General features: G+C 53.3%; 1 protein-coding gene across 13 annotated transcripts in view; it reads left to right on the forward strand.

The window, feature by feature from the left end:
• The window catches only part of RGS3 (regulator of G protein signaling 3), a 133504-nt gene extending 114841 nt beyond the window's left edge, over positions 1–18663 (forward strand). For 8 of the 13 annotated variants that reach the window (XM_047768204.1, XM_047768205.1, XM_047768214.1 and 5 more), the window contains 6 exons: positions 4–972; positions 11014–11078; positions 15303–15404; positions 15797–15858; positions 16483–16649; positions 17702–18663. In XM_047768204.1, the coding sequence (XP_047624160.1) occupies positions 4–972; positions 11014–11078; positions 15303–15404; positions 15797–15858; positions 16483–16649; positions 17702–18019 (1683 nt within the window). In that variant the 3' untranslated portion in view covers positions 18020–18663. The other 5 variants (XR_007133299.1, XM_047768219.1, XM_047768217.1 and 2 more) reach the window with 5 other exon arrangements.
• The last annotated feature ends 338 nt before the right edge of the window (positions 18664–19001 follow it).

Here is a 19001-nt window from a genome sequence, read left to right on the forward strand (position 1 = left end):
CAGATGTTTAAGGCAGAGGCAGATGAGAAGAGGGAGATGCCCTTAGAGGAAGGGAAGAGGCTGGGTGCTGAGGACCCCCCACCCAGCAAGGACCCCTCTCCTGGCCAGGATCCTCCTCCAGGACAAGACCTTCCACCCAAAAAGGACTCCTCCTCTGGCCAGGAACTTCCTACTGGCCCAGAATCACTGTCCAGCAAAGACTCACCTTCCTGCAAAGAACCCCCTCTGGGCCAGGAACTCTCGCCAAGCAAGGACTCCCCACCGTGCCAGGAACCCCCTGCACCCCCAGCCCCTTCTCCGCACCAGGACCTTCCTGCTGGGCAAGAACCCTCTCCCGGGCAAGACCCTCTCATCAGCAAAGACCTCCCTGCCGCCCAGGACCCCCCTGCTCAGGACCTTCGGCTCGGTCAAGATCTGCCCCCTAGCCAGCCCCCTCTGGCAGCTGAGGCCCTTGCTGAGGAGACCACGAGCTCAGGGGACCCACCAGCAGTCACAGGGGACCCGCCCGTGGCTTCTAGGCCAAACTTTGTGATTCCCGAGGTGCGGCTGGATTGTGTCTACAGCCAGAAGGCAGGGGCGGAGGGGGGCAGCTCGGGCGATGAGGAGGATGCGGAAGAGGCTGAGGAGGGGGAGGAGGGCGAGGAGGACGAGGACGAGGACACCAGCGATGACAACTACGGAGAGCGCGGCGAGGCCAAGCGCAGCAGCATGATCGAGACGGGCCAGGGCGCGGAGGGCGGCCTCTCGCTGCGCGTGCAGAACTCGCTGCGGCGCCGGACGCACAGCGAGGGCAGCCTGCTGCAGGAGGCCCGCGGGCCCTGCTTCTCCTCCGACACCACCTTGCACTGCTCCGACGGAGAGGGCACTGCGTCCACCTGGGCCATGCCTTCGCCCCGCACGCTCAAGAAGGAACTGGGCCGCAATGGTGGCTCAATGCATCACCTTTCCCTCTTCTTCACAGGGCACAGGAAGGTAAGGAGGCCAAGGGCAGAGGGGCAGTGGGTACACCGTGGGGTGGGGAGAGCATGGGTCCAGATGCTACAGGGAATAAGCCTTCGCTCTGTCCCACCTCTGCCCTTCTCTCAGTCTTCCGGTGAGCTTTCTTACCCATTTGACAGAGGATGAAACTGAGGCCCAGAGGTACCAAGAAGGCAGAAGCCATGGACTTAATCCCATGACTTTACGACTCTAGAGATTCTCCGTTGTACTGGGGGCACCCACAGAAAGTAGAGCAGGTGTATGTGGATCCAAAAGCTCCAACTTAATAGCTGGAGAAATAGTTTAAAAAAATTTTTTTTTTTTTTAATTTTTAGGGCCACACCTACATCATATGGAAGTTTCCAGGCTAGGGGTCAAATCGGAGCTGTAGCTGCCAGCCTATGCAACAGCCACAGCAATGCCAGATCTGAGCCGTGTCTGCAACCTACACCACAGCTCATGGCAACGCTGGATCCTCAACCCACTGAGTCAGGCCAGGGATTGAATCTGCATCCTCACGGATCCTAGTCAGGTTCATTAACTACTGAGCCACAAAGGAAACTCCACTGGAAAAATAGTTATAATTTACATTTGGTCCAGGCCTTGCCAGACTAGAAATCTATCAGCCAACAACCATGACAACAAAGATTTTCTCTGTGCTGGCTTTATTCTAAGTAATTTACGTGAACTCATTAAACAGCTCCCAGCAGCCCTGTGAAGTAAATACTGTTGTCGCCCCCTGCAGATGGGGAAACTGAGGCACTGAGAGGTTATCTCACTTGTCCCAAGTTGCATAATTTGTAAATGTCTGAACCAGAATTAGAATGTGGCTCCAGGGCTGGAGCTCTTAACCACCATGCTATTTGCCTCTCGCAAATATTTATAAATAGATGAATAAGTGTTTATTGATTTCCTGCTGTGTGTCAGGCCCTGTGCTCTGTGCCATAGCAGGGGCCATAGAAATGTGTGAGGCTGATCTCAACCTGTGAGGAATGCTTTCTCTGTGTGGGCCGGGAAGGTGCCCTAACAGTGAAAAGATTGCGTCATGGCCGTGGGAAGCTCATTAGCCAGCTTGAGTCTGGGTCCTGTCCCTTACTTATTGTGTGGCCTCAGGTGAGTCCCACCGCTCTTCTGAGCCTTAGTGTCTTTTCTGAACAGCAGAAATGAATAGTGCTCACATCCTATGGTGGTTGAGGAACCCAAAGAGTCTGGTGCCTGGTGACATTAGTGCAGGTGCCAGGTGGATGCTGTGGAGGTGCTGACAGCCGGTGCAGTGCAAGGTGTCGTTATGACAACTGTTGTCAGGCTAGGTGGGTGAGGGTGGTCAGTGACCACAGAGGGCAGCTGACCCTCTGACACCTGTAGTTTCAGGGAGGAGAGACCTCAGGGCCTAGGGCCTCCAAGAAAGGCTTCTGACCAAGGATGCTTCTCAGCTTGGCCTTGAAAGTTGAGTGGGTTTAGAAGAAAAACAGAGGATGAGGCAGGCATTCTGTGAAAGATCATGACCTGGGCAAAACTGTCTGTAGAAGCCCGTGTAGCTGGAACAGGAGACTTCTCAAGTGCGGGATGGTAGACACACGGGACCCGTGCTGCCATTGCTGCCTCCAAACCCGTGGCAGACATGACTAATGGATTCCAGCACACTTCCCCACCAAGGTGAGACATGGCCTCAGAGGCCTCCTCAGCTTCTCAGCCACTAGCAATAAGGCTGGTCCGGCCTGTGGGAGGACACTTTCTGCTAAAAGGTAGCTAGACTGGAAGGGCAGGTTGGGGCCCTCCGGAAAAGGGCCCTACGCTTTGTACCTCGGAATTGGAACTAAATCCTAAAAGAATTGGGACTGGATCTCTCTCCTCATCTGTAAGCACTTTGATGTGCTCTGAACGCACCAGAAGCGGAAGTTATTAATGTATAGATCGCCAAGTCCCTGACCTCAGGCTCTGGAATCAGATTTTCTGGAATCAGAATTTCCGGGGATGGTGCCCAGACCCTGCATTCTAAGCAAGCCCCTCAGGGAGTAGATGTTCCCCATAGTTTGAGTATCACCATCTTAGGCCATTCTTGAGAAAGCTTCTCTAGGAAAGAGTCCAGAACTCTGTTTTACTGAGGCGAAACCTCAGGCTGACTCAGGCCCGGGCTGGATGCTCTGCTCTGGAGGATGACTGAGGTCCAAGGGCCCACCACCTACCTTGGGCTCCCCAATTTCAGTGCTCCCCACCAGACCCTTCCACGTTCTGTCCCCTCCCCCTTTGTTCCAGGACAAATATGTATATACAGATAAATCCCCACACATTCTCATGTAATTTCTAGGTCCGCAAATCAGTTGATCTCAGCTCCTGTTTGGGGGGCAGGTACTTCCACCCGGCCGTCCTGCAGGCCCGGGCCTGCTCGCTCCTGTCTCAGCTTCCTCCTTTGGGTGCCCAAGGTTCTCACTGGCATCCTCCCCTCTACCACACTCTTACTGCCTGGCGCTTCCTTTCCTGGGCCTGAGTGACTAGTCTGTCGGGGACCTCAGAGGCTGCCACTAGCCCCTGCTGGCTACCCCTCCACATGGCCTCCGCTTACCAGGACTCGAGTCCTTCATCATTCACATCCTCCCTCCAGGCAGTGGCTTCAGTGGGAAACCAACCCTTGTCAAGGGGAGGTGAGGTCTAGGCTGGGCAGGTACCCTGCTCTCGCTCCATCCCTTACTGGCAGTGAGCCTTGGGCAGTGAGTCTCTGCCTTAGTCTCCTCATCGGTAAAGTGGGTATCATACCTCCTCGGTGTTACGCTGGGAAGACTCCGAGCCTGACTTGGGCAGCATGTTTAGGGCCGGGCCTGGTACTCAGCAGCTGGTAGATGCTCCTAAATGGGCATCATGCTGACAATGATGGCGAGGAGGAGGAGGATGGCAGTAGCAAGGGCAGTGACAGTTATCCCAACATTCACAAGGTGCCCCCAGCTCCCCTTCCTTTTTCTTCTTTTTGTTTTGTGTTTTGGGCCACCCCATGGCATATGGAGGTTCCCAGGCTACGGGTTGACTTGAAGCTACAGCTGCCGGTCTACGCCACAGTCACAGCAACACAGGATCTGAGCCGTGTCTGTGACCTACACCACAGCTCATGGCAACACCAGATCCCAAACCCACTGAGCAAGGCCAGGGATCAAACGTGCATCCTCACGGATACTAGTTGGATTCATTTCCACTGCGCCCCAGTGGGAACTCCCCGCAGCTCTCCTTTCCACCTTCACAGCACTGCTGGGAGCTGGGACCAGTTGTACACATCTTACAGTGGGGAACCTGAGGCCTAGGGAGAAGATTTTGTCCCAGGCCACAAGACAATGGAGCTGGAGGTGGCCTCACCCTGTCCAGTCGTCTCTGGCTCTGCCCCTGACCCTGCATGCCTCCTGCTGGTGAGGGGCAGGGGTGGGGGGCTGGAGCCAGGAGAGGCAGCAGGTTTTCCTGTGGCTTCTATCCTCTTGACTTGGGCCTGGCTTTTCTGGGAAGGTCCATGGATGCCGACAGATCAGTTTCCAGGCAGAGCCGGACAGAGGTGAAGAGGAGGGGCCTGAGGTCCTCAGGCTGTGGAGTGGGGCAGACTGGGTTCAAGTCTCGGCTCTGCCTCCTCCTTCCTGTCCCAAGACCTTGGCCAGGTTGTGTTTTCCTCTGAGCTTCAGTTTTCACTTATAACACGGGAATGTTAAGTCTTCACTGAATTGTCCCAGGGATTCCAAAAATTGCAGGATGCTAACAGTTCTGTGCCCATGGCAGTGATCCTCGAGGACGTGAGACCCAGGAGAGCCAGACAGAGCAGGCGTGGCTTTGGGCCAGTCCTTGTGCTGCTCTGTGGCTAAGCTGAGGGTGTCCAGGGTCCTGGGTGCATGCTGCAGGCACAGGGGTGACAGTCCCTACATGTACTGAGACTCTGCTATATATAGGAGTCTCCGAGCCAGACCTGCCTGAGAGATGGTCCCCTCAGCCGTGGTTACCTTATGGATGGACTGCCTGACGTCTGGGGAGGAGGAGATCCCCCAGGGTTATCCTGGGCTCATCCCCTGGATCTGGCTCCTTGTGTTGGGTTGAGTTGTCCCACAGTGCCCTCTGCTGCCAGACCGACGCCCTGCCGGCTTCTCCCTGGAGGTCCTGCAGGGCAGATCCACAGGCTCATGTCTGCCCTTTCCTGGGAGCCAGGGGAGCTCCAAGAGTATCTGGGTCTGGGCCCACGTGCTGCTATTGAATTTCACCCCAGCCTGGCTTGGCTTGGCTCAGGATCATTCTTTGACAATAAGGAGACAGAGGCTGTGACCCCTCCCTCCCTGGCCATGCTTCCTTCTCCCTTCCTGCAGGAACCTAGCTTGGGCAGAGGTTGTCAGCGGAGGGTCAGACAAGACAGCCCCTAAGATGCCTTCCAGCTCCAAGATAGGATAACTCCTTCCAGCCTCCCAGTTTTTAAAAAGCCTAGGGTGTTCCCTTCATGGCTTAGAGGAAACAAACCCAACTAGTATCTATGAGGATGCCAGTTCGACCCCTGGCCCCTGCTCAGTGGGTTAAGAATCTGGCATTGCCGTGAGCTGTGGTGTAGGTCACAGACGAGGCTCGGATCCTGCATTGCTTTGGCTGTGGTGTCGGCCGGCAGCTGTAGCTCCAATTCGACTCCTAGCCTGGGAACCTCCATGTGCCGCATCTTTGGCCCTAAAGCAAACAAACAAAAAGCCTAGAGAATTTTATTTCCTATGCCTAAACAGTTAATTGTAGCTTTTAGCCCCAGTGTTTGCACAGGGTTCCATGGGGTCTACCAGGCTAGTCTGGATCAGAGAGAGCAGCCAGGCAGGGCCAGGTGGCCTGGAAGTCAGGTCAGGGCCAATAGGGGAAACCAGGTGAGGCCCTGCTCACAGGAGCACCTTCGCCGTGGGCGGGCTCTAGAGCTGGACCTGAGCTTCTCTGACCTTAGCCAGCTCGGAGAGTGCAGGGAAGTTACTGGGCTACTCTGGGTCTCGGTTTCCTCAGCCATAAACTAGGAGAAATCACAGCAAATAGCTCTTAGAATTGCTAAGAAGACTAAAGGATGACATAGCACTTGAGCACGGTGTCTGGAACATAGGAAGTGTCAGCAGTGACCACCAGAGCTACGAGTTACGAGCACCTCCAGTACCAGGCTCCGTGGTAAGCATTTCACATATTAATTCATCCTCATCACAGCCCTACCAGGTAGGTCCAATTATTATCCTTATTTTACAAATAAGGAAACTGAGGCACAGAGAGGGGATGGGATTTGGCTAAGGTCAATTAGCTGCTAAGTGTCTGGGCTAGGATTCAAATCCAGGCAGTTTAGAATCTAACTCGTTTTGTGTGTGTGTGTGTAGTTTTGTTTTTTTTTTTTTTTTTTTTGCTTTTGAGGGCCCTACGCTTGTGGCATATGGAGGTTCCCAGGCTAGGGGTTGACTCAGAGCTACAGCTGCCAGCCTACACCACAGCCACAGCCACGCCAGATCTGAGCCGTGTCTGCGACCTACACCACAGCTCATGGCAATGCCAGATCCTTAACCCACTGAGCAAGGTCAGGAATTGAACCCATGTCCTCATAGATGCTAGTCAGGTTCTGTTTTCTGTGAACTCGCAGAATCTAACTCTTAACCATGACTATTATTATAGCTCTAATTATAATACGAATTATAGTTATTATTCTAAGAGGTAGTGAGCTCCCAGTCCCTGGAGGTGGCTGGTGGAGGCTGGGCACGCTCTGGGGATTCCTGTCTGGAGTGAAGGGGGTGCTGGGAGGTTCTGGGTCCTCAGCAGGGAGGGCCCTGTCACAGAGCAGGGCTGCGGGGCAGTGGGCAGTGGAAGGAGAGCCCCTGTGCACGCTGGGCCCTGGGCAGGCCTCGCTACAGCTCCTGGAGAGGCTCGGGAGGCATTCTGAGGCTGCACATGAGAGCCCCGACTTTCTGTCTGTTTCTTCTCCTCCTGGCGCACAGCACCCTCTTGTTGTATGGGTTTCCCTGGTCGCTTTGGGGGCCGGCTCCCAGGGCCAGAGCGCCCCGGCCCCCCTCTCAGGCTGATTGGTGTGGGCCCATCCCTGGAGAAGATGACCCCCTCCCAGCAGTGAAAGGAAGAGCCCATTTCCCAGCAGCGCAGAGGCTGGGGGCGGTGGACCGGGCGGGAGTGGTCCCCAGGCCCATTGTGTGGGGCCGATAAAGTGCGGAAGCTGAGCTTAGAATGGGAGGAAGCCCAGTGCTCGTGGCCCTTTCCCACGGGTGGGGGCTTCAGGCGCTGCCCAGTCAGGCCAGCACGACTATGGCCTTGTATGTGCATGGAGTGACAGCGACAGCACTCACTGGGCAGTGAATGCTGTCAGCCCCTGGCATGCCAGGATGGGCTTTGGGGGGACCAGGCTTTCTCCTGGTGCATCTCCCCACAGTGCAGTGGGTGACCATCACCACGCCTCTGCTGGACCTAAACAAGTTGAAACCAAGTGGCTAGGAAACGTCTCCAAAGTCACTGGAAGCAGGATCTATACTTAAGTCTGGCTGCAAACTGTGGATCAGGAACCCCACACTGTAGGCGGGTGTGTGCCTGTGTGCGCACGTACACACGTGTTTATGGGCTTGGTGGGGCAGCATTTTCAGGAAAGAGGCAGCATTTCCCCTGAGTCTTTCATTGAAAACATTCCCGATGTGCCCTGTCTTTACTTTTGAGTAGCAGCATCCTCTGGTGGAGAAAGAGAGTCCCTGAGTTCTAGATTCAGACCTAGATTCCAGCTGTTACTCCAACGTCGGGTATCCATGGGCAGTCGACTTAACTTTCTAAGGTTCTTAGAGAAGAATATGGACCTACTCTGAAGATTAATAAGATATTATCTGGATATAGCCCATTCTGTGGTCTGGCCTATAGCCCGAGCTCTATGAATGAAGCTGTGGTTTGTCCATCCATCCACCATTTATGCATCCATCCATCCATTCATGGATGATTGAGCCACCGAGGCCAGTAGCTCCTCCTGCTGACCATATCTGGATGAAATCCACTTTTCTCTTTTGGCTGCAGCAGTAGCATATGGAAGTTCCCTGGGCAGGCATCGAATCCAAGCCACAGTTGTGACCCGAGCTGCCACAGAGACTCCAGATCCTTAACCTGCTTTACCACAGCCGGAACTCCAAGTCCACTTTTCTCTTGAGAATTTAGAACACAGTATTTTTTTTAAAATTTATTTTACTGATTTAATTGTTGTGTTAATTTCTGCTGTATGGAAAATGATTCATTTATACATATACATACATTCTTTTTCATACTTTTCCATTATGGTTTATCACAGAATATGGCATATAATTCCCTGTGCTATACGGTAGGACTTTGTTGTTTATCCATCCTGTATGTGATAGTTTGTATCTGCTAATCCCAAACTCCCAGCCCATGCCTCTCTCACCACCCTCCTGCTTGGCAATCATAAGTCTGTTTTCTGTGTCTGTGAGTCTATTTCTGTTTCATAAATAAGTTCATTTGTGTCATATTTTAGATTCCACATTTAAATGATATCCTATGGTATTTGTCTTTTTCTTCTGACTTAGTATCTTTATTTCTATCCATGTTGCTGCAAATGGCATTATTTTGTCCTTTTTATGGCTGAGTAGTATTCCATTGTACATATGGAATTGCTAGATTATATGGCAACTCCATTTTTAATTTTTTAAGGAATCTCCATGCTGTTTTCCAAAGAGGCTGCACCAATTTACATTCCCACCAACAGTGTAGGAGGGCTCCTTTTTCTCCACACCCTCTCCCGCATTTGTTATTTGTAGACTTTTTAATGATGGCCATTCTGACCAGTATTGAGGTAATACCTCATTTTAGTTTTGATTTTCATTTGTCTGATAATTAGCAAAGTTGAACATCTTTTCATGTGCCTGTTGGCCATCTGTATGTCTTTGGAGAAGTGTCTCTTTAGATCTTCAGCCCGTTTTTTTTTTATTGGGTTGTTTGTTTTTTTATTATTGAGTTGTAGGAGCTGTTGTATATTTTGGAAATCAAGCTCTTGTCGGTCACATCATTTGCAAATATTTTCTCCCGGTCTGTAGGTTGTCTTTTAATTTAATTTTGTTTATGGTTTCCTTTGCTGTACAAAAGCTTGTAAGTTTGATTAGGTTCCATTTGTTTATTTTTGCTTTTATCTCTATTGCCTTGGAGACTGACCCAAGAAAACATTGGTTTGATTTATGTCAGAGAATGTTTTGCCTATGTTCTCTTCTAGGAGTTTTATGATGTGTGTCATGTCTTTTATATTTGAGTCTTTAAGCCATTTCGAGTTTATTTTTGTGTATAGGGTAAGGGTATGTTCAAACCTCATTAATTTACATGAGCTGCCCAGCTTTCCCAACACCACTTGCTGAAGAGACGGTCTTTTCTCCATTGAGTGTTCTTGCCTCCTTCGTCATAGATTAATTGACTGTAGGTGTGGGGGTTTATTTCTGGGCTCTCTATTCTGAGAACGTAGTATTTTAAGGCTTAGCCCATCTTTTTTGTCTTACAAATGAGGACAGTGAGGCCCAGGATGCAGCTGGTGAGGCCTCAGAGCTGAGATGCACACCTGGTGGCCCCCTGACTTGTCTTAGGACATAGCGTCCAAGCCCAGGCTGCCCTTAGCACTGGCTCCTCGAGCCTCTCAGTGCATTTCCTGTGCTCCTGTTCTGAAGTGCACTGGGGAGGGGGGGACCCTGGTTTCCCCTGAGGAGGATGAACACGCACAGGCAGGCGACCGAGGGCAGCCTCAGTAGAGAGGGTGCGAGTCTGGAGTGATCTGGAGGCGGAGGAGCGGCAGGCTGGGAAGACAGAGAGACTGGGCCGCCGGCATTCCAGGAAGGGAGGGGGGCCAGGCAGCCAAAGCCAGAGGGGTGGGAGTGGGGCAGGATCTTTGGGCTCAGGGGAGCCCTGGGGAGTCAAGTCTCAGGCCTTGGATCAAGCAGCACGGCCTTCAAGACCCATCGTTCCCAGCCTGCCTTCCCCGCCTCTCTCGAGTCATTCATTCATTGGACAAGTATTTCTTGAGCTCCTAACATGTACCAGACCATGAAGGTGGTCTAGACAGAGGTGAAGGCAGACTGAGAGCCCTTGCTCTTGGGAGCTCACAGTCCAGTGGAGGAGACAGATTTGGAACATGCCATGTTGGGTGTGGTGGGGACCTCAAAACGGGGTGAACGGGGCGCAACCTCTGTCTAGGGGTCAAGGAGGGCTTCCCAGGTGAGGTGGCATTTAGGCAGCTTACCTGAGGTCTAGGTCTTTCCTGAGGTTGGGTCTTAAGAGGAAGGGGAGGTGGGACAGTCACAGAAGCATCCCCCAAGGAAGGACCAGGACGTGTAAAGGCCTGAGATGAGGGAATGGGGCTGTGAAGACATTTTTTTTTTTTTTTTTTGGTTGGAGGGCAGCTTGGAGGGGTTGCTGGAGCAGGGGTCAGGCTGGAGAGATAACGGAAGGAGTTGTAACTGATGTTGAAATGGAGCTTTCTGCCCAGATCCTAAGACGGTAGTCCCTGTAGTTCATGTTGTGGAATCTGAACATTATTCCAAGGGCACTGGGGAGCTGTGGAAAGCTTTAAGGCAGGAGAGATACCTTAAATTCGCTTAACACACTGCTGACCAATCCTAGTCTCTTTAAAACGTCAGAATCCTGAGTGAGTTAGTCATTACGATCTTGATTTTGAAATTAAGCAATAGAGGCTCAGAGAGGGACAGCGATTGGCTAAGTCACACAGCAGATCCTTGACCAAAGCGCTGCTCTCTGGCCCTCCCTACTGCCATTAATGCTGTGCCCTTGGCTTCCTCACATAAGCGGTGCTCCTAGGTGCCCAAGGAGGAGACTTCTTTGGGTGGAAGCTCTGCCAAGCCAGCCACACTCCTAGGGCAGGCCGGTCTCAGTAGCAGGGGTCTCCCTCCCGCTCCCGTTCTTCAAGGGGTGGGAGCCCGGGGGTGGGGGTTGCTGGTTTGCAGGAGCTGTTGGATCCCTGAGCCCCTCTTTGCTCAGGCAGCAGCCCCTGGACACCCAGACTGCAGCATGTCTGTCTTTTCTCTGCAGATGAGCGGGGCTGACACCGTTGGGGATGATGACGAAGCCTCCCGGAAGAGAAAGAGCAAAAACCTGTACGTTGAAAAATTCCTCCCCGTTGTGATCAGGGAGGACCCTGCACCTTCTTACTCAGCCTTTGGGTTTTTTTTTTTCCTCCAGGGGAGGGAGCGAGGAGAAGGGGCTGCACCCAGTTCTGCCCCAGACAGAGGCCCGTGAACTACAAGATCTTGGGACTTATCAGTGGCCCCAGGGTGAGGTCCTGAGCAGCAGCACTGCCCTCCGCATCCACACACAGTGAGGCAAGGTGCTGATTTAGTATTTGGAAGCCACAGGGCACCAAGAAGAAGCAACCTGCCAGGTTGCCAACTTCTAAGCCAAGCAGTGGCCAGGTAGCCACGGCAAGTTCTCTGCTCCCGCTGACCAGCCAGGGGTTCCCCTTTCTCCTCTTAAGCTCTTAAATACTTGCAGTCTTGGACGTTGCCAGGAGAGGGTGCTGCTGGCCCAGAGAGAGAATCCCATGCTCCCCGTGCCTTTTTGGCCCCATCAGAGCATTTACACTTTCGATTTGGAGGCTCCTTGGAGGTGCTCATTCATTCACAGAGAACGAGGGTGTTCTTCTCGGGTCTCCTGGTACCTCGGGCCCTAGAGACTGAGGCCAGCAACAGGGGAGGAGGCAGGGGGCATGTCATGGCCCGCAGAGGGAACCCCGTACAGTCCTCTAGTGCCCACCATTCACCACCTGGGGCAGGGAAGAGAACAGGCATCCTTCCCAGTTGACTCCTGCCACCTTCTTCCCTGACCTTGACCTTGGCTGGGATCCACTCCCTAGAAACGTTTTCTCCCTAGCTTCCCTTCTTTATTTTATTTCATTTTTAATTTTTTTGTCTTTTTCGTCTTTTGAGGGCCATACCCGCGGCATATAGAAGTTCCCAGGCTAGGGGTCGAATCAGAGCTGTAGCCACCGGCCTACGCCAGAGCCACAGCAACGCCAGATCCGAGCCACGTCTGCAACCTACACCACAGCTCCCGGCAACGTTAGCCAATGAGCAAGGCCAGGGATCGAACCCACAACCTCATGGTTCCTAGTCGGATTCGTTTCCACTGCGCCACGACAGGAACTACCCTCTTCCCTCTTTAGTTTTTTGTAGCAACTGTAGGCTTCTCTCACTCCTCAGTCTGGAACAAGCACACTTTCCAGGGAAGGTTTAATGCACGAACAGAACCAATTCTTTGCACCAACCATCCCTGGTCGAGGTAGGACCAGAGCTGCATGGGTGGCCCTCCCAGGGATGAAGCAGCGGAGGGCGGGCGTCCAGGATGCTGGAGCTACCCTGCTCCACCAACTCAAGTCTTCTTTCTAAGTGGGTGCTGCCTTTTGACTGCCTGAAGCTTATATTCTTAGAAGCTTAGTCAAGGACTCTTAGAATCTGGGAGAATAATATAAACATTGACTGTGCCAGGCACTATTCTCTGTGCATTACATATGTTATCTAATACAACCTTTATTGTAATTTTATTTTACATTTCTTTTTTTCTTACCCTATTTTACAAATGGGTAAACTGAGGCACAAAGCGATTAAGTTGCTTGTCCAAGGTCACAAAGGAAGTAAGTGATAGAGTTAAGATCTGAAACCTGGCATGGGGCTCTAAAATATATATAAATATAAATATACATACGTAGGTATATATATATGTGTATATTTCTTCAGAACCTGTTATTTTTTATTTTATTAAAAATTTTATCGAAGTATCGTGGATTTACAATGTTATGTTAATTTCCATTGTACAGCAAAGTGATTCAATTATATATACATTTGTTTTCATATTCTTTTTCATTATGGTTTATCACAGGACATTGAATATAGTTCCCTGTGCAGTAGAGTAGGACCTCACTGTTTATCCATTCTATGTATAATAGTTTGCATCTGCTAATCCCAAACTCCCAATCCATCCCTCCCCCACCGCCCTCTCCTTGGCAACCACAAGTCTGTTCTGTTTGTTTCTGTTTCGTAGTTAAATTCATTTGTGTTATTCCACATATGAATAAGCGATATCATAAGGTATTTGTCTCTCTCATATAAGCGATATCATACGGTATTTGTCTCTCTCTTTCCGACTTACTTCACTTAGTTTGATAATTTCTAGGTCCATCTGTGTTTCTGCAAGTGGCGTTAGTTGATTCTTTTTTATGCAGAGCCTGCTGCTTTTAAGCCCAGTGCAGCCCGCTCTGAAGGAGGTCCACAGCCCCCCGGGCTAAGGAGCCTTTGAGCCCTTCGTGATGGGAGCCCATTCCCCAGGGGCCACTCCTTTCACCTTTTCATGACTGATCGGAGGAATGTATTCCTTTAGCTTCCTCTTGTGGGTCCCCATTCTGCTCTCTGCGCCCTCGGGGGGACACTTGGGGCCCCTCTGACCTCTCCCATCCTTTCTTGAGTTGCCTGCGTGGCAGTTGGGGACTTCCAAGGACCTTTGCAGCTGTACCCTGCTGCCATGGGTCTGCCTGGCTGTGCATCTGGGAGGAAGGGCTTGGCTGGGCAGGAGCTTCAGCCTCCTCCAGCCCAGAGGAGCCAGCAAGGAGCCCAGGTGGGTGGGGGCAGCCAGCAGGTTGGACCTCAGGCAGGCCCCTCCCCTTTCCTGGGCCTCTGTGTCCTCACCTGGACCTGGGCTCTGAGATGGAGTGCTGTGTCCCAGGGAGCCGTGCTCTCTCACTCCTAGCCACCCAGGGCTCTCCAAGGGCCTTGATCCTCACCACAGGGCTGCCGATCCCTCATCTCGTTAGCTTGGAATCTGCTAGCACAGGATCCTCATCCCTAGTCAGCTGGCCCAGACCTTCAGGACACGTGTGGATAAGCCTGAGCGCTTTTGCCCCCTGCACCGTGCTAAAGCTTTATGTGCATTTTCTTCTCGCTTTAAAAACAGTCCCCGCAGATGGTATGTATTAGTATCGTCTGTGTTTAACAGATGAGAAAACTTGCCATTCAGAGAGGTTAGGTAGCTTGACAAAGGGCACACAGCTGGTGACTGCGGGAGCTGAGATTTGAATCCACAGCTGTCTTACTGCAGCTCTTAGCCTCCCCCAGGTACCACTTTCCTTAGTTAAACAGAGTGACCCTAGGTCTTAGTGCCCTTCGAAACTTGAATGACGTCAGAAGTACATTCCCAACTTATGAAACACCTTTATAAGTTGAATTATCTAAATTTCTTTTACGCTTAATAGCTTTGTGATTTTGATAACCCGTTTTCAATTTAACACATTTAATTTTTGGCTCAGTCAGCACTTTCCATCTTTAATCGGAAGGACAGAGATCAACAATTTAAATGAAAAATTGATTATTCAAAAATCGTAAGACTAAATAGGCACGAAAAATTCATTTCAAATAATGTTTTTGAAAGTTTATAGAATTTGTACTTTTGAAATTATTCAAGCCTAAAACTACCGAGAGTTTGCAGGACATCCTTCTCAGTCATGGATGGATGTACCCAAAGCCAGTGACTGAGGCTGGGCGGACCGCTGGCAGGAACTATTCTCTGGGAGGTGCCCCGAGCAAGGGTCTAGGGACCAGGGGGAGGCAAACAGGGGCATGAGACACTTAACCCCTTTCTTGCCAGCCGCTTGCCCATGCCGAAATCTGCCTGGGGAAGTGGCGAGGCTAAAAATGGTTCTTGGCTAAAAATAGCTGGGCCTGCCACCCTGGTGGGCAGAGGCTCCCTTCCCTTCCTCCCTCCTTCCCTTCCAGCAATTTGCTGACTTGTTTTCTCCTCCTTCCCAGGGCGCTGCCATGGTAACCGGGAGGCCAGTCACAAATAACCGGTCTGGCTAGCTGCCCGGCGGGCCCCAGAGGCCGCCCCTTACAGACACATGCCCCTTTCACAGGCTGCCTCTCAGGGTTGGCCAGGAGGAATATATTTTTTTTTTCTCCCCGGCTCCCATCCTGGTCCCTCCCATTTCCTGGCTCCTCCTGTCTGAGTCTCAGCCCGGCCTGTGCTGGGAGGCCAGTCAATCGACTGGGAGCCCAGCGAGCGAGCACTCGGCTGCAGCCAGAACTATTGCCGCCTGGGACGCGGGGTGGGAGACAGGAGCCCCGGGGGTGCTCTCAGCGGACCGTCCCAGGCAGCAAGGTGGGGGGCCCTACAGCGATGCTCCGAGGCATGTACCTCACTCGGAACGGGAACCTCCAGAGGCGGCACACCATGAAGGAGTAGGTGCCCGTCGCCCCAGCCCGCACCCACCCCACCCTGAGCTTGCAGCGGCCGAGTGCGCCAGCCTGACTGACCCCCGTCTCTGCTTCTGCCCCCAGAGCCAAGGACATGAAGAACAAGCTGGGCATCTTCAGGCGGCGGAACGAATCCCCTGGGGCCCAGCCAGCGGGCAAGACAGACAAAGTGATGAAGTCATTCAAGTAGGTCCTCCCTGCCACCCCTAGGTCCCCTCAGACACTCACCGGTCCCTGGGGGTGCAGGGCTGGCCGTGGGCTTAAGAGAGAATGCTGTTGGCTTCCCTGGGGGATGGAGGCTCTCGTGGAGGGAGTCTGGTACCTAGGATCAGCTGACTTTGCGGTTGGGAGGGGGGCTCTGCTCCTTGCTCCTCGGGGAAGGGCAGCCAGAGAGGGGCAGAGGTGGAGGCAGAAGTGATACCGGCCCCAGCAAAGGAACTGAGCCCTCTTCTGGGCTCCCCAGCCTGGTTCAGCTGCTTCCAGGGCCAAAGGCAGCTGACAGAGGTCACCTGGCTCCAGCCACCCCACTTCCCCAAGCCTCCCAGTGCCCTCACCGAGCCCCTTGCCTCACCCTTTAGGCCCACCTCAGAGGAAGCACTCAAGTGGGGCGAGTCCTTGGAGAAGCTGCTGGTCCACAAATGTAAGTGGGGGGCCGGCCGGCCCGTCCCCTCCCTGTGTCCTCCTCGCCTTCTCCTCCTCCACCCCTTTCCCAGGCTCAGGGAGTGCATCGGGCCTTGGAGAGGCTGCCTGTCCCCCTCTCCTGGGCAGTCAGGTGTCCCTACTCTTGGGAAAGGCCAAGCCCCTTGGTCCGGCCTTGGAGCCGGCTTCCGCCAGCCCCACCCTGTCCATGGGAGCTGGCACTGCCTGCCTGAGGCCACTGGGACCTGTGTGCTCAGACCCATATTCCCAGAATAACAATAAACATTTCCATGTACTGAGGGCTTGCACTGGGCCAGATGTGCCCGCCCGCTCATGGGCAGGAGCACTTCTGAGCCTCACCAGCACCAGGAGAGGAGACTGAGGATCCCCAATTGTCCAATGAAGGAATGGAGGCACAGATGGGGGCAGACCTGGCCGAGGCCCACAAAGAGGCAGTGGCAGGGGCGGGACCGCACCCCAGGGTTCCTGGCTCTCAGAAGTGGGTCAGCTTACTAAGCTCCCAGCATCTGCACCCAAAAGGCCCCAGAAGGGTTAGCTGGAGGGCCCGAGGGCAGAAGGGGCTGGTTTTGCCTCTCACCTCAGGGTCTGGGCTTCTCCTTCACAGATGGCTTAGCGGTCTTCCAAGCCTTCCTTCGCACTGAGTTTAGTGAGGAGAACCTGGAATTCTGGCTGGCATGCGAGGACTTCAAGAAAGTCAAGTCACAGTCCAAGATGGCAGCCAAGGCCAAGAAGATCTTTGCTGAGTATATCGCCATCCAGGCCTGCAAGGAGGTAAGGCTTTGGGGCTGGACCCTTGGGCCCTCGTCCTCATGCCGGGGGCCTCCCAGTGATCGGGGTGCCTGGCAGCCTCAAGGAGCAAGCAGCTCAGGAAGGGGAGAGGCCAGAGCGACGCTTAGGGACCGTGGGCCCAGGGTGACGAGGAAGCAGGCTGGGGCCCCAGGAAGAACAGAATCCTGATGGATAACAAGGATAATGGCCAAGCACCACCTGTCAAGGTGCTGCTGGCTGCTAGGCACACGCTAAGCCCTCCATGTGTGGGCTCTCACATCTAACCCTCCCAATAACCCATAAAATAGGTTTTAATATTATTTTCCTTTTAAACATGAGGAGGTTGTCTCAGAGAGCCTAACATCTGTGGGGTGCTTCCTCTGCATGCATATTAAATACAGTCCATCTATTTGATATGGATGATCTTAATTTCCACAACTCGGTGAGGAATATACCACCATTCTGGCCGATACACAGGCAGGGGAGGCACAGAGCCCTTCAATAATTTGCTAAAGATCAGACATCCATTTTTTCTGTCTTTTTTTTGCCTTTTCTAGGGCTGCTCCTGCAGCATATGCAGGTTCCCAGGCTAGGGGTCTAATAGGAGCTCTAGCCACCAGCCTATACCACAGCAACACGGGATCCAAGCCACATTTGCAACCTACACCACAGCTCACTGCAATGCCGGATCCTCAACCCACTGAGCAAGGCCAGGGATCGAACCCGCAACCCTCATGGTTCCCAGTTGGATTTGTTAACCACTGCGCCACGACGGGAACTCCAAGATCAGACATCTAGATGTGGCACTGCTGGGATCTTGAACTCAGGGAACCTGACCCCGGAGGTGGTGTTTTCAGGCCTGTTAACTCTCCCACCTGAATAGGAAGTGACCGAGCCAGGACTTGAGTCCACTAACCTGTGGGCCTGCGCTCTGAACCTTAAGATACAGGGCAGGGGCTTGGAGGTGAGAAGCTGGTAGGTCCCGTCCAGGGGTCCCCAGTCCCCAGGAGCAGCTTCTTGCAGGCAGCCCTGACAATGTCACCCTCTGCCCGCAGGTAAACCTGGACTCATACACACGGGAGCACACCAAGGACAACCTGCAGAGCGTCACGCGGGGCTGCTTCGATCTGGCGCAGAAGCGTATCTTTGGACTCATGGAGAAGGACTCGTACCCACGCTTCCTCCGCTCTGACCTCTACCTGGACCTCATTAACCAGAAGAAGATGAGTCCCCGCTTTAGGGGCCACGGGGGTGGAGCTCAGCGTTCACACCAGGCGGGCTGTGTGCCTCCCCACTGCCTCCCTCTCCCCGCGACAGGGGGGCAAGCAAGCCCGGAAGGCTGTGTCCGGACAGACAGACGGACATTTGGATGAGAGGCCTGGACCAAGAGAGGCTCAGGCCGCTGGAGGAGTAGAGGGACTGGCCCCGTTGGGTCCCCACTGCCCTGGTACGAGGGGGCCCGAGGGCCCTGGCAGGTCAGGGGCCCTGGCTGAGCCAGATCCGGAGCTGCTGCTCCCGGATGTGGAGACTCTTGCAACGACCAAGTTCCTTAAAGAACTGGCTGATGGGGCAGGGGCCCAGGCCTGGGCTCCGGGGCTCTCCAGGGGGGCTTGCCGGGGCTCTCAGCTCAGACCCCTGCCTTGAGTTTTATTTATTTAAACAGTAGCTGGATGCTTGGCACGTCGTCCTATACTAGGAAACCTTTTGCCTCATCAGTTTTCCTAATTTCCAAGTGCAATATTTTAACCAACGCCTTGTGAAAAGCCACCTTGCAGAGAAGGTGGACACCATTTCCGGTTTCAGGGGATTCACTGGTCCCGAGCCCCAGTGGCGGGCAGCTGGGACTGCTGGACTGACAAGGCCTGGAGGGGTGGGGGCTGCAGTCTGACCTCACACCGAAATCCAGCACCCCTGAGTGAGGGCCCCCTGGGGGCTCCAGGGAAGCATGGCACCCTCAGACCAGACAGCGGCCGAGTTCTGGAGCAAATAAAAGGCCTGTATTATTTTTTGTTCTTGACCCTTTCTGTGTGTTCCTGGTTTTGAGGCTTCCTAGGGAGACTGGGCCTGGGGCAGTTGGTAGGTGGGCTGTCATTCTAGCTGTTTCTCCTCTCTAGCCATCACCTGCCTCCCACCCCTGTGCCATATACACGATACGCTGGTGCTGTTCCCAGACAGCCGCCTGCTCTGTGCCAGGCGCTCTGCCAGGCTTGTTCCACTTAACATCTATCTCATCTTCCCCACAAGCCTGGGAGCTGGGGCTTATCCCCCTTTAACAGATGAGGCGAGTGAAGCCCAGGCAGGTTGGGTGACTTTTCCAAGGTCACACAGCCAGCAAGTGGCAGAGACATGGTTCAG

This window comes from Phacochoerus africanus, chromosome 2 (genome assembly GCF_016906955.1).
Source record: "Phacochoerus africanus isolate WHEZ1 chromosome 2, ROS_Pafr_v1, whole genome shotgun sequence".
Taxonomy (NCBI): Eukaryota; Metazoa; Chordata; class Mammalia; order Artiodactyla; family Suidae; genus Phacochoerus; species Phacochoerus africanus.